At 31.1% G+C, this 19,243-nt stretch overlaps 1 protein-coding gene across 1 annotated transcript in view; it reads right to left on the bottom strand.

Moving 5' to 3' along the window:
- The window catches only part of LOC145933136 (uncharacterized), a 51,630-nt gene extending 32,650 nt beyond the window's left edge, over positions 1-18,980 (bottom strand). The window contains exons 1-3 of the mRNA XM_083032650.1: positions 18,586-18,980; positions 16,614-16,843; positions 16,441-16,487 (exon numbers count right to left, since the gene is read on the bottom strand). Coding sequence (XP_082888776.1) covers positions 16,441-16,487; positions 16,614-16,843; positions 18,586-18,664 — 356 coding nt within the window. The 5' untranslated portion in view covers positions 18,665-18,980. The remainder of the gene's footprint in view (positions 1-16,440; positions 16,488-16,613; positions 16,844-18,585) is intronic.
- Between the last annotated feature and the right edge of the window lie 263 nt (positions 18,981-19,243).

Below are 19,243 nucleotides of genomic sequence, written 5' to 3'. Positions count from 1 at the left end.
TGGTATCAACGCAGAGTACTTATATAAAGAAAAATGACAACACAATAAATTCACATAAGGACATTGAGAATCTTAATAATATCTATGACAAAATAATAAAGGTCGTTTAGTCGGCAATAAACTGTCTGTCTAGCATGACGCGTATCAATTTTGACATAAGTGTATAACTTTAAGAAACTATGTAAGTGCAAATTAATTATTTCATTTGTTAATCCCTCATTAATGATATAAAATCTTGCTGTACAGATCACTTGATAAGGACCAAATATAGAGGTCGAAACGTTGTGATTTTCTTAATAAATATACTGCCAGTTTGGTCGAGAGATAAGGTGTCCATTAATTTGTTTTTATATTACTGGCGATTCTGATTTAACATCTACCAAACCTATTGTTTTACGCTCCTGGACCTAATTATGGAGCTCACATCAGAGGAAGGCTACTTCCACTCAATTTCGAGGATTTACGGCAATGACTACACATTATTGATGAAAACATGGATCAACAACCGTAAAAAAATCATAACTGCGAACTTACAATTAACATTCTTATTGCGCTGTAGAACCTATGATGTTTTACCACCACATATAAGTAAACTTAATATTAATGTCAAATTTCAAAGTAAAAATATTCAAAGGAAAATGCATAAAATAACTAACGATTACCGACACAGACTGCTGAAACTTGAAATCAAAGACGTAAACTTTAACTTGTCCTTCCTTCGATCTAATAACCAAAAAATAGAAAACAGACTTTTAACAAATCTACCACATGACTTAGTTTATAGCTTTTTTGACCATAATAAACATAAACTTTCTAAACATTTCACACTATCAAAAAATAGATTAAATAAAAAATTCATCTCGCTAACTACGAAACATAATGTCAATATGAATCCTTTATCTAACATAGACAACTCAAAATGGATAATTAACTTAAGTAATAAAACCATCCCCATGGAAGTTACTACTATCTTGAGCCTAGGAGACAAATTCGGGCTGCCCATAAATTCAAACAACAAAAATGACCGTATGCTAATCTCACTTGATATTATAAAGAATGTAGAGGTCAATCTGACTAAGTTTCCTAAAGAATTAATTGAAACAACTAGAATATCAATCGCTGAATCTCTGGAAAAATTTTTATGTGTTAATAAGCATATTAGTCATATCGATAGGTTTGTCATTGAAGGAATTTCAACTTGTAATAAGTTTCTTCGGGAAAATAACGACATCTTAGTAACAAAAGCCGACAAAGGACAATGCACGGTGATCTTGAACAAAAAAGACTACGTAGAAAAAATGGAATGTTTACTAAATGATATGACAACGTACAGGAAACTAAACAGAAATCCCGTAAAACAGCTCACTAACAAACTCAATTCTCTATTAAAATCCTGGCGCGATAACGGATTAATCGACGAACGCACTTATAGACAATTAAATACTACTAACGGCAATTTACCGCGATGTTATGGACTGCCAAAAATCCATAAAGAGGGTTTCCCATTACGCATTATTGTTTCAGCGATTGGAAGTCCTATCTATAACGTCGCGAAATATATTCATAACATTTTACATAAATCAAATTTACAAGCTACCTCACATATTAAAGACGGATGGTCTTTTGCCACTAAAATTAAAGATAAAAATATAACAAACGACGAAATACTTTTGTCATTGGATGTCACGGCTCTCTATACTAATATTCCTAAAGAATTGGCTCTAAACGCCATTGAGAAACGTTGGAATAAAATTTCTCCTAACACAGATTTTAGTCTTACACAATTTTCCTATGCTGTCGAGTTCATTTTAAACTCAACAAGTTTCGCATTCAATGGAAGTTTCTACGAACAGATTTTTGGCAGTCCAATGGGTTCCCCCCTTTCGCCTATTCTGGCGGATTTAGTAATGGACGATCTCGAGACCTTTTGCTTGTCAAAACTAAGTTTTAACATTCAAACTTATTTTAGGTACGTGGATGACATTTTCACGATCGTTCCAAAAAATAATGTCCAGGAAATCTTGAAGGTCTTTAATGATTATCATGTGCGGTTAGGGTTTACATATGAATTGGAATCTAATGGTTGTCTGAATTTTCTTAACACAACGGTTATTAGATCGAACGGAGGTTTGGTTACTAATTGGTACCGAAAGCCTACTAGCTCAGATAGATACATAAATTTCTACTCAAATCATCCTCTCAAGTATAAAATGAATACGATCTTTAATTTAGTCGATCATGCAATTTTACTAGCAGATAAAAAATTTCACCATGATAATATTGAAATTGTTAAACGAATATTGACAAACAATTGCTTTCCCGAACAATTCATAATTCGGTTTGTTCACAAAAGACTGCATACCTTGGAAAATCGCGTAACAAATAACGTTAGTAACAATCAGGAGAAAAGCGAAATTACTAATACTATATCGCTCCCTTTCGTAAAAGGCCTAAATAATATCTATCAGAATTTCAAAACGATCGGTCTTAACATTGTACATTACATTCCTAAGAAATTAAACCATGTAATAAAACTTGGGAAGGATATCCTATCTTTACAGGAAAAAACAGGAATAGTCTATAAAATAAACTGTAAGGATTGCAGCGCATCATACATAGGACAGACAAAAAGGCAATTATGCACGCGAATCAAAGAACATTCAAATAATATAAAACTTCACAACAGTAATCTTTCAGTGGTTAGTAAGCATAGGATTGATTTTAACCATGATTTCGATTGGTCTACCCCAAACATTTTACATAACGAAAAACATATAAGAAAAAGAGAGATAGCTGAGATGTTTTATATAAAGAAAAATGACAACACAATAAATTCACATAAGGACATTGAGAATCTTAATAATATCTATGACAAAATAATAAAGGTCGTTTAGTCGGCAATAAACTGTCTGTCTAGCATGACGCGTATCAATTTTGACATAAGTGTATAACTTTAAGAAACTATGTAAGTGCAAATTAATTATTTCATTTGTTAATCCCTCATTAATGATATAAAATCTTGCTGTACAGATCACTTGATAAGGACCAAATATAGAGGTCGAAACGTTGTGATTTTCTTAATAAATATACTGCCAGTTTGGTCGAGAGATAAGGTGTCCATTAATTCATATTAGTAATATTAATAATTCTCCTAAATTTATTAAGGAATGCAATATTTCTTGTTCGATTCTGTAGATATTCATCAGTTGATACAACATACAAAAAAGACGATTTCAGGGGAAGGTCGTGAGGTTGTTCCAAAAATAAAGCATTAACAAGATAATAGATCTCTTGAACGAAATCGTATGTGGAATGAGAGAGATTTTAGCATACTTAATATCTGTTCGCGAGGTGACAGTATATTGAATGTTGAAGACTGGAAAAAATTTAGTCACAGCAACGACGTTGTTAAGTCCGATTATCACTGAACGAAACAAGTCAACATCTTCTCGAAGGATTTCAATTTTATAAGTTAGTCAAGGATTGACATGAGTATGTGTGTGCGACAAGGACACGCACTTAAATTCCAATCGTCGAGATCTCGCATCGATTGACTTATCGCGCGAGCTTATCTAATACAGATAAATGTGCATTAAAAAAAATAAGATCGCTTAGGAAATTCTGTTCTGCGAAACTCCTCTAATTACGATTGTCTATATAATATAATTTCCAAAATTTTTTCTGGACGTGCTACTTTTAAATTTTCAAAATTTATGTTGCGATTTGATCTCTTTAGTCGTTCTATATAGCAACAAAACAATTTTAATATTATAACAAAGTTTTATCTGATACTATGAAAAAAACGTGATTTCTTTTAGCACTATTGTGTTGAATTTTCCTTAAATTTTCAAATTGACATTTAATTTGAATACAATTGACAATTTTTAATTTTAATAATTAATATGTAGAGAAGTAAAATATTTCAATATATTTTCAGAAATTTTAAGTAAAATGTAATATTTTTCTATACAAAATAAATGCAATATGAATAGATTTCATTTTTCTTTTATAGTCTCTTTGGATATAAATTAATATTTAATATATTAAATAATTTTATAGATTGCGCAAATTTAATTGTAACATAAAGAATCTAAAATTGTGTCTAATAGAGAAAATTTCTACACTAGTTACAATCTCTTCCCCAATTTGTTTTTTTTTTTAATTTTACAAATATGACAATATAGATTTTTACAAATAAGATGAGATGAGTGTAAAAAGGTTGCAGAAACCTAGGAACTGGCAGAGAACCGTGCATTGACCTGCTTTCTGTCGCAGACATCCTTGTTTCGTAATAATGTTCTCTCGATGCTAGTGCTTAAAGCTTAATTCACACTATCGACATAGTCATCGATGTCAACGATTATCGACTAATATTAGAGACAATCGTTTAGCGATTAAATCGATAAGACGTAGATAATGTTTTAAATAATATAAATAATCAAGTTCTCAATTGATGGCATCAAGTTAGTATTTCTACATATTAAGAGACAATATACGTATATGTGTATAATAAAAAATTACTTTTTTTTAGTACGCGTATATACGAGTATGTATATTATCATTATGTACAAGTAGTCTCACGTGGTCATATTGAAAATAATGACAGAGCAGAAAACGAAAGTGATAATAACTAATTAGAAAATTAGAAAGTAATTAATTAAGGAAAATACTTTGTTTCTCGCAATTATAGTTTGACATTTTTAAATGTTTGACAGATATAAAAGATCAAACATAAAATTAAAGAATAAATATAACACGCATACAAAAGTGTATATTATAATACTAAATTAATGAACAAAGATATGCGTTGAAAGAATTTTTTAACCAATAGTCATAATAAATAAAGATTTAGATACAAACTGCGTTCGACATTGAAAATTTCCAATTTGAAAGACGAATTAATTTTAATTCGAAATATATAGTATTTAATTATTTATGCATCATAAATCAAAACTGTCAAAAGACTTGATATTTGCAAGATTTGATATATTAAAAGATTAAAGTAAAAGTTAAAAAAATAAATAATAAATTATATAATATCAAATATTAATTAGTAAAAAATGTCTAAAGTAAGCTCCGAATGTATGGTAGATGATGCACTCGACTTTTTGTAATTTTCTTTCCCTTTTATTTACTACATAATAAAGATTTGCAATCTATAAAGATTTCATATTTAAATATTAATTATATATATTTAATATTAAATATTCACGCTGTGCGTTGACTTATTAAACAAATGAAAAACTAGTCGATCCGTCAGCGTAATGCGAATGAAGCTTTAGAGTTTAGAGCGCTCAATGCAGAGCGGGATGCAGTGCGCGGTTGCACCGACGCGAAAGAAGATGCATTAATCAACGCGTGTCTTCCCTCACGATGATCCTAGTCTCTCGCAAGATGGATTTATACCGGCAACCGTATAGTATCAACGGGGAGCATCTCTTACACGAGTGATGCAAGCGCGAGAGAAGAGAAGAAAAGTGAAGAGAAACAACGTTCTTGTCATTCCCTAGACCTTAGAGGATCGTTCACGATTATCCAGATACGCTTCGTAATGCACCGGGCGCCTCGCGCTATACATGCATTGCTAAATGTATACCGCATCAGACTGACAATGAGAGGATGAGAATTCATTTTCGCCTGTATTCCCTCTTGTGCCGCTTCTTCATATATTTCACGCGCACTTTACCGCGTTTAAGAATATTTTTTAATCCCTTCCATCGATAGTTCTTTTCACATTCTCAATACACAATTTTTATTTTATCAAATGTTATGAAATAAAATGTACAGAGATCTTGAAGCTAAGAGAGCATAGTATAATAAAGAAATGACAGCGCATCTCATCTATCCAATTTTCTCAACAGGGTTGTCATTTCCTGAAGGCATGCGCTTATAACCTTGCCGATGAAAGTGCATCTTGATTGTGGCGCAACAATACACAACAACATTGTTCGTAAATTGCAACTCCATATACGGAGAACGCGAGGTATTCCTCTCGTTCGCTTCCTTCTCATTTCTAGCAGAACTGATCTTTAATAAGGATTTCGCGGGAAGAAATTAGCAACACTAGCCATTAAATACATAGTGACTCATAATAAATGCTCAACTAAAATAAATATTTGTTCCGTTATTTCGTAGCCGACAAAAATATCATTGTCAATATTTCAGATTATTTATTTAGAATGAGATAATATATATATTATTATTGATTTATACATTAATACAGCGAGATAGGATATTTAATATAGTTTAATGTTATAGCATCAAATATATATATCGCTGCATTAATTGCAAAACCAAAACTTGATATAATTAACAAAATGTAAGATGTGATTGCCAGTCGAATTTTAAAAACAAGGTTAAGAGAATATTTGGTTGGTCAAACAGATTCTTTCCAATAATTGCTATCCAATTACTTTAATTAACTCAATCATTAATAGAAGACTTAAGTTTTTACACTCTAAGTCATATGATAATTATCCATCCGGGGGAAAAAAATCTTTTGACACATCTAATGTAATCATTTTTCCATATGTCAAGGGATTAAGTGAAGATATACAGCGATTATTGGGAAAGTGTGGCCTTGAAGTCGTATATACTGTTCCTAACAGACTAGACAAATTAATTAAGAAAGGGAAAGACCAACTTCATCCCTATAAGAGAACTAATGTCGTATATGGGATCTCTTGTAAGAATTGCACTTCCTGTTATATTGGGCAAACCAAACGTCATTTGGAAACGCGCATAAAAGAACATAACTCTAACATCAAAAAACATGAAAGTAATTATTCGGTGATTAGTAAGCATAGATCGTCGCTTAATCATGATTTCGATTGGTCTAATGTATCGATCCTACATAATGAAGCTAACTTGAAAAAGAGAGAAATAAGCGAAATGATTTTTATTAAAAAGCAAAAGAATTCTATAAATTCGCAAAGGGACACGGAAAATTTAAATTCAATTTATGACACTATTCTCAAATTATTTTAGTCCCATCCAACGCATTTTTTAATTATATTTTTAATTCAAATTACCTTTAATTATTCAATTTTAATATTACTTATAATTCTTTCGATACATATCCTACTATGGGTTTATAGAGTCCTTTAGCTTTATTATTGTAATTGTGTTTATTTCTATTTTAATTATTTGACTTTTAATGCTCTCAAAACAATGTCTCTGACTTACTGTTAGTTATACACGTCAAAAATAAACACCATATCTCAGTGATACTGACTATGATTCTGTCAATTTTAACTCACATTTTAACATAACATCATGTGCGTATAGGGTTTACCACGTTACATTAAAGAATAGGTATTACTAATTACAATATTACTACTATAAATCAAAAGTGTTATCTAAATGTATTAACGACTCTGTATTGTGATCAATTTTTGTAGCCTGAAGAGGACCCAATTTAGGGTCGAAACGTCGTAATAAAAGAATTATTACTTTAGCCAGTGTTGGTCAATAAAATACTCTTAACCTTGTTGATATAATTAGTTGCGTTGATACCACTGCTTTGATAATGATTATATGTATATTGATGTCACAATATTTACTAAAAAAAAAAAAGATTTTGTAATTGAATAGAAAATATAAGATATAATTGTTCAAAATTGGAAATATAGTGCAATAAAGATATAATATCAAATGACTGAACGTGGCTAAGAAAATTCGCGATCTTTTTACCTTATATGCCAAATATGAATTTGATCTAAACATACTAATCTTGAAGAGATTCAAGGATAGAAATTATATCAAATATAGAAGACGTTAATCGCACGGAAAGATTTCCTGATTTCTACTATAAAGTAATTTGATGAAATTGAAGTTGCAAACTGAATTTTTACACAGATATAAAATATTTTACTTTTGTTTGTGTTAACAAATGATGCTGAATGTTCTCCTTTATCTCACACACAAAACTATTGCAAAAAAAATCCATTAATTTTTTTAATTTTTGATCTGTTGAAAAATTAAGTTTTTTTTTAAGATAAGGAAAATAATTAGATATATATGTATATATATATATATATATATATATATATAATTACCTTCGTGGTAATGTCATCTCTTTTTTTCATATATAAAATTAATGCTTATTTTGTACACCTTTTTACTTGTATTATTTTCTTTTACTTTTTTACTATTATTTGTTTACTGTTACAGAATATACAGGGTGAATCTTTTTAATCTTAACAGGCAAATATTTCGAAAATATGCAATTTTACAAAAAAATATTTCAAATAAAGATTAGATCAAGATCATCATTATAGGTCCCCCTCTAGACCATACAACTTTTATTTGAAAAGTTTGGTAAATATGCATAATAACGGACCCAGCCTCAATCACCTTGACATATGTTGTCTAGGTCATAGGCCTGAGTAACCTCCAACAAATTTTAGCCGTCGCTTGTTGTTTAATAAAAAGTTATTAAAAAAAGTTGCAAAGAAAATATAAAATATCAGAAACGTATGTGCGCGCGTGCACACACACACACACACACACGGGGTGCAAGGGGGGCCTTTGGCCCCCCTCCCGCAACCTCACCGCCAGTAGGGGACGCATTGCGAAGGGTTCAATCACAATGGACACATGTTGTAAGTTGTAAAGCGAGGTCCACCCTGCCTACCGGCGGGGAGGGTGCGGGAGGGGGGGCGAAGGCCCCCCCTTGCACCCCCCCCCCCCTCCGTGTGTATGTGTGTGTGTGTGTGTGTGCACATACGTTTCTGATATTTTATATTTTCTTTGCAACTTTTCTATATAGATAATGTTTCTATATTTCTATATATAATGCTTCTATATATAAAGTTTATTAAACAACAAGCGACGGCTAAAATTTGTTGGAGGTTACTCAGGCCTACGACCTTGACAACATATGTCAAGGTCAAGGTGATTGGGGTTGGGTCCGTTATTATGCATATTTACCAAAAGTTTTTTTAGAAAATTGTATATTTTCAAAGTATTTGCCTGCTAAGATTAAAAAGACACCCTGTATAAAAATAATATTAAAAAATTAATAGTAAAAAAATAAAAAAAATACAAGTAAAAAAAGTGCACAGAATATGCCATCTGTTTTTAAATAAACAAAAAGATGTCATTAACAAAACTAATTGTACAAGTAATAAATTTTGCAAGATTTGTACGTCAGTCTTGTTGTAGCAATTTTGTGGAATTCCATTGTGTAAATGCTACACGGAATACCCAATGATTGAGATTCAAAAGATTATGATCGAATATCCTGCAGCGCTTTAATATATCTTATTCTATTTAGAATAAAAAGGTAGTGCTATTCTTATATACTGTATGGACATAATTCATCATATTTTTAAATTGCCGAGCGCGTGCTTCTCAAAGAAACAATATTAGTTTTACATAGTTTTACATACACTTACGCGCGCGCGCATATCAGACGATATTATAATACGATGCCAGTAACCTTGACAATTATGTCACACACGATCTTAAACCGGTACGGACGCACTTGCAGGATGTAGCTCTGAACCATGCGTGAAATATATAGCGATGACGTGGAACTCCCCAGTTGCTATGTCTGTATTTCGAATAATATTGGGGCATTCCGCCGACATGATAAATGACCTTCGCATTCTAAAAAAGAATGACAGTTCATTGGGAAAAAAAACAACTATTATTCGGAAATATCTTTACTTCTTATAGTGTAAAGCTCATATTTTAGTTAGACGATCTATAATTCACGACCAAATTCAAGACAAAAATATATTTATAATTTTAAATGTGGCATATTCTAATGTGCTAATAAATATATTCTGATATGTATTTTATACATGTATATATCTTCTTACTTTTTAAGATTTTTTAATGTTTCCCGTACGACACGTAGAATTATAAATAGTAATCTGCTTTGAATTTTATATTCGTAAATTATAAATTGTCTTGAGCTTAACAATCTGCGATATCAAATAAAAATTAATCATAAAAATTATTCGTAAATTATAATATATGAAAATATGCTTTTCTTTGCTTTCTCTTTGATTCTAAATTAAAAAAAAAAAAAACAAAGATTTATTGAGATATAAAATCAATTATAAAACTAATTCTGTAGTTCAAAGAATAAGTAGTCAATTTCCAAGAAATTCTTTCCAATCTACTTTTTTTTCATCCACCTATTTCTCAAAGAATAATAAGTCTGCTCATATAAGGCACGCATACATCTAAACTCGCTAGTTTAGAAGAAACGAGAAAGATTTGTTTTCCAGAAACATTATCATATTATACATCCGCCACTTAATGATTGATATCCGTCTCGTTGTTTTCGTACGTTTGCATATTTTATTATGCCGGCATTATCCTTCTAATCATCGTTCGCTTGTAATTTCAAGAAAGGTCAAGCATTTCCCGATTAGCAAACAAGCTGGCAAAAACATGCACCAAGCAAAAGTGCCTTAATGTCAAGATATAACTAATGTTTATCCGCACGCACGCACGCACACATACACACACACACACACACACACACACCGTAAATTAATACAAGTGTTATATATATAAATAAATAATCTATTCGTTAAAATATATTTTAATTTTCCATATTTACCACAAAAATGAACAGTTCAAGTGTAATTAAATTGATAATTAAGTGTTTAAATATTTGTTCGAGTTCGTCATGACCTGAACCTTCGTCTGACTCGACGCGACATTACCCCATACACCCCCCATGGAACGTATAAGAATCTATATAACTCATCATAAATATCGATGTCAAAAGGCTTATCCCCGCTTAAGAAATTTATTTTTGATAATTTTAAAAATTTTACATATGGAAATTTTTATTGTACATACTTGATAGTTGTATGACTGTTTACGTATAGAAACTGTTTACGCGTATTCTCTTGTTCACAAAACTTGACTAATAAAAAAAAAAAAAATTAATAATCAATAATAAAGATTCTCAAATAATATCAATTAAGAAATAAAAGAAAAGGCCAATTAAAATGCGTATAAATAATTGATACGTAATAAAACTTACAATAGTTATTTTACATATATATATAAGTGTAATGGTACCAAACGTTCGGAGTTTTTTCAATGAAAAAAGCAAAATTTAACATAATAAAAATCATGATTAACAAAATACATAATTTAAAATCATCGCAAAAACGGATAAAATCATCAATGTATAATATGTAATATGTGTCGATGAACATAAAAAGCATTAAAGAACTTGACTCACATGTGATAAGAAATCGATTTGAATAATATATCATTTAAATTGTGAGGCAAACCATTAATACTGCGAGTGATGGAAAAGTATAAAAAATCTCGCATGACAGCGCAAAAACCCGGTGAAAGAGGTAATGGATGATCCTGCAATCATAACTTTCGCTTCATAGAGCATTGCCTTCGCGATCTTTTGTGCCTGCTTTTTCTTTTGATCTCTAATTATACGTCTGACATAATGACTTCTTGCAATAAGCTTTTTATATGTGCTTTTTGCCTTGTGCCTGTTGCATCTTGACCTATCCTTCAATATGTTGCTTTGTGCTTTTCTCTCTTAGTGATATGTGGATTTGAATATTAAGTACTCGAGAAGTAGCGTTTGTACTATGTTCTGCTTTTCTCTTTCTGTAGAATATACATAGTTGGCCTTTGCTGGATCTTTCGCTTACGTACATCGCTTTACGCACTTACACAGGTGAGCTTCTCCTATCTAGGATAGTAGGATATCGTGAGATTTTTGCGATGTCATACGAGATTGTTATAGACGGTTTGCGTCACAATTTAAGTGTTATACGATTTCTTACTATGCGTGAGTCTATGCGTTTTTTAATGCGTTTTATATGCACCCGACACATTATAATGATATATGATATCGGATATCTGTCATTTTATCCGATTTTTGCGATGAATGTCAACAATAATTTTTATTATGTGAACTTTAACTTTTTATTGAAAAGGATTCAAAGGAGATGGAAATGTTTGGTATTTTTATTACACTTATATATAATACGTAAAATAGGTAATGTCAGTTTTATTACGCATCAATTATCGCGTTCAGACTATAATTGGCAGACCTCATGACTTTCTTCTATTTCTCGATTGATATAAATATTTATATTACTAATTATTGTTAATAATTTAATAAATTAATTAATTGTATAAACTTGCTAGCAAAGCAACAGATGATTTAATAAGATTTATAAAACTTACTATTTAATATATTAAGTAATAAAAATAATTTTATACATAATTTATACGTTATAATTTAAGTTACATAAGTTCTTTATAAAAATATATATACTTTATTGTGTTTAATCATTGTGAGCGAAAGTACGATAGCGATAATTCATGGATTAGTTTTTGCGCTATCTCATTGCCAGTTGCGAAATTCATTCTTAATCTATGAAATTCGGGAGGCTTGTATTTATTGAGTGCTAAGTCATGAAAGAAATATCTACGAAAATTTTTAGAATTTTATCGATCAAGGATGCAGCGTTCTAAAGTGTTAAAAATAGTATAATATAAAATAGTATATAACCAAAGTCTTGCGAGATAACTAAATTCAAACGAAATAAATTTTTGTTTAATAATTATTCTTATTATATATATTTTTTATTTATTATATATTATATCTTTTTCATCGTTTATCAATATGATTGATGCACGCTTTATATACATGTTACATACATATATACGTACATATGTATGCACTTATACACACACACACGAGTGCGTGTGTATGTGCGTGTATATGAAGAATATGGATCAAAATCAGCAATAATGAATGCGTCGAATCATGTGGCATCTTTGATATTAACAAATTTGACGTCATTGGATGAGTAACAGTCTCTCTCATATTATTAACGAGTGTGAATGATTAAAACCGCAATAGTTCTTATAATGACACATATCACAGCAACGAGAGTTCTCATATAAATAATTAACTCGTCCAACACATTGTAAGTGGAAGAATGCTGTATGAATTAATGATTTCATTGTATTTTTTAATTCTAATTAATCGCGCTTGTTCCTGGTACGCAGCCAACGCATCTCTTCGCCGGTATTTTGCTGATATTTTCATATCATTAATTATGCAGGCAACGAGACGCACGTCTCACGTATTCCGCTCGCGGAACCGGATCTAAACTATACACTTTGTCCGAAGAAAATGACAACACGCTACCAAGAAGTTAATCATTTGCCATCGTTTACAAAAAAGAAAATCAAATTATAATATGTTATGCGTGTTTATTAAATTAAACACACACATATATATTATGTATTATAAATTGAAATCAATAATATAAATCTTAATATAATAAAATTAAGCAAATGTAATTTTCCAAATATAGCAATATTAATCTTAATATTTTATGATACTGAGCAATAAATTTTTAGACTTTTACATTGTCGCATTTATTATATAGATAAACCTCAATTCCATGATGAATTAATCTCTGCTATTGCGAAAATAATGGCAATTGACTAAGCTTACTCATCAAAATAATATTAAGTAATATATGTTTTAAAAAACTTGATTGTGTGTGTGTGTGTGTGTGCACGCGCGCGTGTGTATTATAAAACTAAAAATGATTAATTAGAAATACTGAAACAATTCCAATTTTCTAAAATAATTTTAAAAAATAAAATTTTGACATGATGAATATAATAGCATTAATATCAGATATTAGTATAAACAGACATTTAATTTTTGTTAAAAAGTTAATCGTATAATGCGATTAATAGCTATACATAGTTGACGATACAATCTAATTGGAAATATTGATCTATTTATATCAATCAAAAATGCATTTATTTTTATGTTAAATAGAGCGCTAACGAGCATTCGCATATCTCTATAGATCGCGGATACTCGTTTGCAACCATAATAAATATACATTAGAGTGTTAGAGCGTACATCCCCCCCCCCTCTCTCTCTCTCTCTCTCTCTCTCTCTCTCTCTCTCTCTCTCTCTCTCTCTCTCTCTCTCTCTCTCTCTCTCTCTCTCTCTCTCTATTCATCAGGCTGCGATCACGCGCCAAATTGTGCAATCTGCTAATTTTTTTCTTCTTAGCTCTCGTAAAGGATCCATTCGCGCGGAATAGGTATTCGTTATTTGAACACGATGATGATTATGGTCGTTCCGTTATCTAACATCAGGCGCGAAATCTTACGCGACGTTGTATATGTGGCGTTGCGTAATTTCTCTCTCGCCCCCCTTTCTTCTCCCGAGTTAATTAAGTTCCAATATATTATGTAAAAGCGCGTGCTTATACATGTAACATGTTCCGCTAAATTAATCGAAAGCGCTCGCACACGCATGTGTACATCGCTGTTACATTGTAAATAATATATAATAATTGTATTATTAATTATAATAGTACATATCACGAAATACTTGAGCGTTTAATTTCGCAATTATATCAAATTTGTATGAAACATTTGATCTTGAGTCACGTGTACCAAAATTCATAAAAATAAAAAATTTAATGTTGTCAATGATAAGATGAAATTTAATGTCCCGCTCTAAAACTTCTAAAATTATATTTTAATTAACTTATGACAGTTATTAACAAACTTGGATAATCTTTATAAAATTTTATATTTCAGATAAGATTATGTTATTCTCTTATTAATATTTTGATAAGCATGTTGCAACACACTACATAAATATTCATTAGATAATATATATTATCTAATAAATAATAAATATTTATTATATAATATTCATTAAATCCCTCACAATTTAAACTTTTTAAATAAAGTTTAAGTTTTCGCGCACACGCAAAAAGGAAAAAAACAGAAATTTAATTCTTTTTATATTATATTTTTCAAACATATATGTATTTAATAATATATATTTTTAAATATATATTTTAATAATATATTAATATTAATAATATATATGTATATATTATATTAATATATAGAAATATATAGATTAATAATATATTATATATAAACAGAAATTATATATATATATGTATATATATATTATATATATTAGATTAATAATATATATATATATATACATTTTTTAAATATATATTTAAAAATATAATCTATTTTAAAAAACATTATGTATTATTATTTGTAGGGGCAAAGGTCTAATTATTGTAGAAAGTAGTAAATTAATCAAAACCACATTTATTCGGGAGGTATATTTCGGTTACACAGAGCGCTGATCCGTCGTCGACCAATCTTAACTGAGGAGTGTGCTCGAGACGTTCTCGGGCTCGCTATCTAGGTGGTTGTTTATCGCAAATCAAAAGACCCGTTGTTTAAGAGCTAGTCTACAATAGAGTCGTAAGTTTGTAAACGTAAGAAATTGACCAATCACAGTTGAATTCGAGGAGAATAATCGACTGTGATTGGTCAATTTCTTACGTTTACGACCTTACGACTCTATTGTAGACTAGGCTTAACGCTAGTCGCTCTTGAAATCGAATAAGGATCGGCCGCCTGTTTACAGCGCTACGCCAAAGATAAACCGATAGTGACGGCTTTCTTCGCTTACGCATCATAAGGGAAGACCGCAGCGTTGAGCGGTCGCCTAAATAACTCGCAGCGTCCTTAGACCTTTGTATATTACCGCGATGTACATAGCTTTCGTCATTCCGCTACATATTTTAATATATCCCTTTCTAAAAAAGGTATGTTAAGTCGATTCTCGCAAGTTTTGTTGTCTCTTTTCCGCGATGCTGATTGACTGTTTCGATTTGCATTGTGCGATTGCATTGTGCGTTATAATCGTAGCATCGAGAGGCTGTCATCGCGAAAGTTAGCAGTTTGAGTTTGTTCAAAATAAAATTAAATAAAATAATATGTTTTAAATAATATGTTATTATAATACTTTACTCGATTAATATTTTTGACAGTTATCAGCTGATTTCTGTCAAAAAATATTAATCGCGGTTAAGGTATTATGATATATTATTTACAACATATTACTATTTTAATATTTTTTACATGCCTATTATTATTTTAAAATTTAATTAGCAAATTAACGCTTTAATCAGCTGATTTTGGTGAAAAATATTAACAAAGCGTTAATTTGTTAATTAAATTTTAAAATATAATATATGTTAAAAATATTAAAATAGTAATAAGTTGTAAATAATGTTATAATACTTTAAAGTCGATTAATATTTTCTGACAGAAATCAGCTGATAACTGTCAAAAATATTAATCGAGTTTAAAGTATTATAATAACATATTATTTAAAACACATTATTATTTTATTTTATTTTATTTTGAACAAACTCAAGCTGCTAACTCTCGCGATGACAGAGCCTAGCCTCTCGATGCTACGATTATAACGCACAATGCAAATCGAAACAGTCAATAAGCATCGCGGAAAAGATGCAACAATACTTGCGAGAATAGTCTTAACATGCCTTTTTAGAAAGAGATGTTATAAATTTTCAATTCAATCAAAATAAATTATTTCTCACTCACCGATACGTGCAATAGCAGTTGTAGGAGTTGTAGTACAGCACATTGATCTGAAAACAAAATATTCAAATTATGTATACATATATACATATGTGTGCGTACAGGGTGTTTTAAAAGTCTGGAAACGGTCGAATACCTCAATGCAATTTATAAAAAAATGTTTTTATTTTGCATACCTCACAGTTGCCTCGCTGTCGCCCGATGCCTCCCTGGGCTTCCTCCTCCTCTCTTGGTCCATGGTAGCACTCGCGAAAACACGAATAATTACGATCGCCTGACACTTTACACGGCACTCCCGACGCGACGCGTATTTCGCGTACATTGCACAATGAGAAAAAACGATGCGAAAATAATAATCGTATACGAATCAACGTCAAACTCGCGTGCAGCTTATCAGCAATGCTATCTGTAACAAATAAAATATATACATATATATAGAGATATTTAAACAAAAATTGTTTCTTTAAAAAAATGTTATTATCATCGAACGACGATGATGCGCGGCGACTCCCCCGCAACGTACTTAGGTTAGGTCAAGAGTCGTCGATATTCCAAGAGTTTTATATTTCACAATTCAACGACGTAGAAATCGCGGATCGCCAACGTCGAAAAACTCCGGAAATTCGCGTCGAAAGCGTCGCAGCAGATAATTCGATCCGCCCGTGTATATAGTAAACTCGCCCATGTAATAGACTCGCTCTTGCGATCGCGACCACGATGTCGGTACACGATTTCGCGACGCGATCGGATTTATATGATAATTAAGCACTTAAAAACACTAAATTCACGCTCGTACTGTCGCGGACTGGCGATGAGCGCGCAAAGTCGATCGCGAACAATCGAAAATGTGCCTATCAACAGCAACAATAATGCCAAGTGTCGGACTGCCGGACTGGCACTGCCAGTTACGGAACGCGCAACCAGACACGTCACACGTTGCGACAAGATGGCCGAGTCGTAGTGGTGGGGGTCCAGCGTAAGTATGGCGTGCGAGCTCGGAGCTCGGCTCGGGGTTCGGCGGTATATTATTATTTTAAAATTTATTTCGCAAATTAACGCTATATATTATTATGTATTCTTTTTTTAAAAAAATATGTAAAGTCGGTACTTGCATATATCGAAGTTTATTGTTGTCGCTTTTCCGCGATGCTCATTGGCTGCCAAGATTCACGTTGTGCGTTATAATTCGTAGCATCGAGAGGCTGTCATCGCGAGCGTTAGCAGTTTGATAGTTTGTTTAAAATAAAATTAAATAAAATAATAATATTAGTTTTAAATAATATGTTATAATAATACTTTAAACTCGGTTAATATTTTTTGACAGAAATCAGCTGATAACTATCAAAAATATTAATCACGGATAAAATATTATAACATATTATTTAAAACATATTATTTTATTTAATTTTATTTTGAACAAACTGTTAAACTACTAATCCTCGCGATGACAGCCTCTCGATGCTACGAATATAACGCACAATGCGAATCGAAATAGTCAATCAGCATCGCAGAAAACATGCAACAATAATACTTGCGAGAATCGACTTAATTTGCCTTTTTTAAAAAAAGATGTTATAATATTTTAAATTCGATTAATATTTTTGACAATTATCAGCTGATTTCTGTCAAAAAATATTAATCGAGAATAAGATATTATAACATATTATTTACAATATATTACTATTTTAATTTTTAACGTATTATTATTTTAAAATTTAATTAGCAAATTAACACTTAAATCAACTAATTTCTGTGAAAAAATATTAATCGAGTTTAAACAAACTTTATATTATTTTTTAAAATATATCATTTTTTAACATAAAACTGAAGAATGGTGCGCGCGTAGCGCGCGCTTTGTTGTTGTTCTAGTAATTTAAAAAAAACAAGATAAATTCGTAAACATATAATTTCATAATAAAATTTAAAACATTATAAAAACTTGTGAAATCATTTTAGTACGATGTGTAACTCCATATAAATAACACATATATATTATTGTTACACTTTATAGATGCAAACGGATTCATATATAGTATATATATATATATATATATATATATATATATATGTATACACTATTCCTAGAAGAGATAACCTATTGAAATTTCTAGCATAATTTAATCCGTATATAGAAAAAGAATAACTTACCATACAGCTGTGGAATGTTCTGTGACTCCTTTTCACTTTTATTATTATCGATGGCATTGTCGAGTCCAAGAATTGACATTCATATTCGCGTCCGCGACGCACAGTAGTGTCACCGGAGCTATCCGATCTGTTCTCATTTTTAGCCCGATAGAAACGACAGCAACCAACAGCCGACGATCGTTTGATTATTTTCACCATGTCGGAGCGTTAACCTAACTCACGAAGCAAGACTTAACCTTGTCACAGTATTTCACCGGGAAAAACAGCCGTGTCGCGCGGAGTTCCGTGTCCTTGCAGCGGATCGTTCTCGCATCCGTTATTACTATGATTTTCAGAATGCGCTTTATGCCGCAATCCGCTTGCAAAATCTTTATTGCACCAAGGCTTAAAGCGTGCGTACACAACGAGACTGTTTAAAGGTATTTTACGGTCGCGAAACAACAGGTGACTGTTCGATTGCCAGCACGATTCGAGATATACATATACATATATAACTTCGCGGTATCGAGTAATAAAAGAAAAGATAATTTTTTTCACGCTCTTTTGAGTTTGAAAAATGGCTAAAAACAATGATCTTGTTGTTTGGAAATCTTACTTGTCACCCTATTCTTCCGATTTTAATTATTTATTGAAACTTTCTCGCACGTTGAAGAGAAGA

The sequence above is a fragment of the Prenolepis imparis genome, unplaced genomic scaffold (genome assembly GCF_030444845.1).
Source record: "Prenolepis imparis isolate NDT839.2.m4 unplaced genomic scaffold, iyPreImpa1.0 SCAF_2, whole genome shotgun sequence".
Classification (NCBI taxonomy): Eukaryota; Metazoa; Arthropoda; class Insecta; order Hymenoptera; family Formicidae; genus Prenolepis; species Prenolepis imparis.
This window is presented reverse-complemented; position numbering and strand designations above follow the sequence as displayed.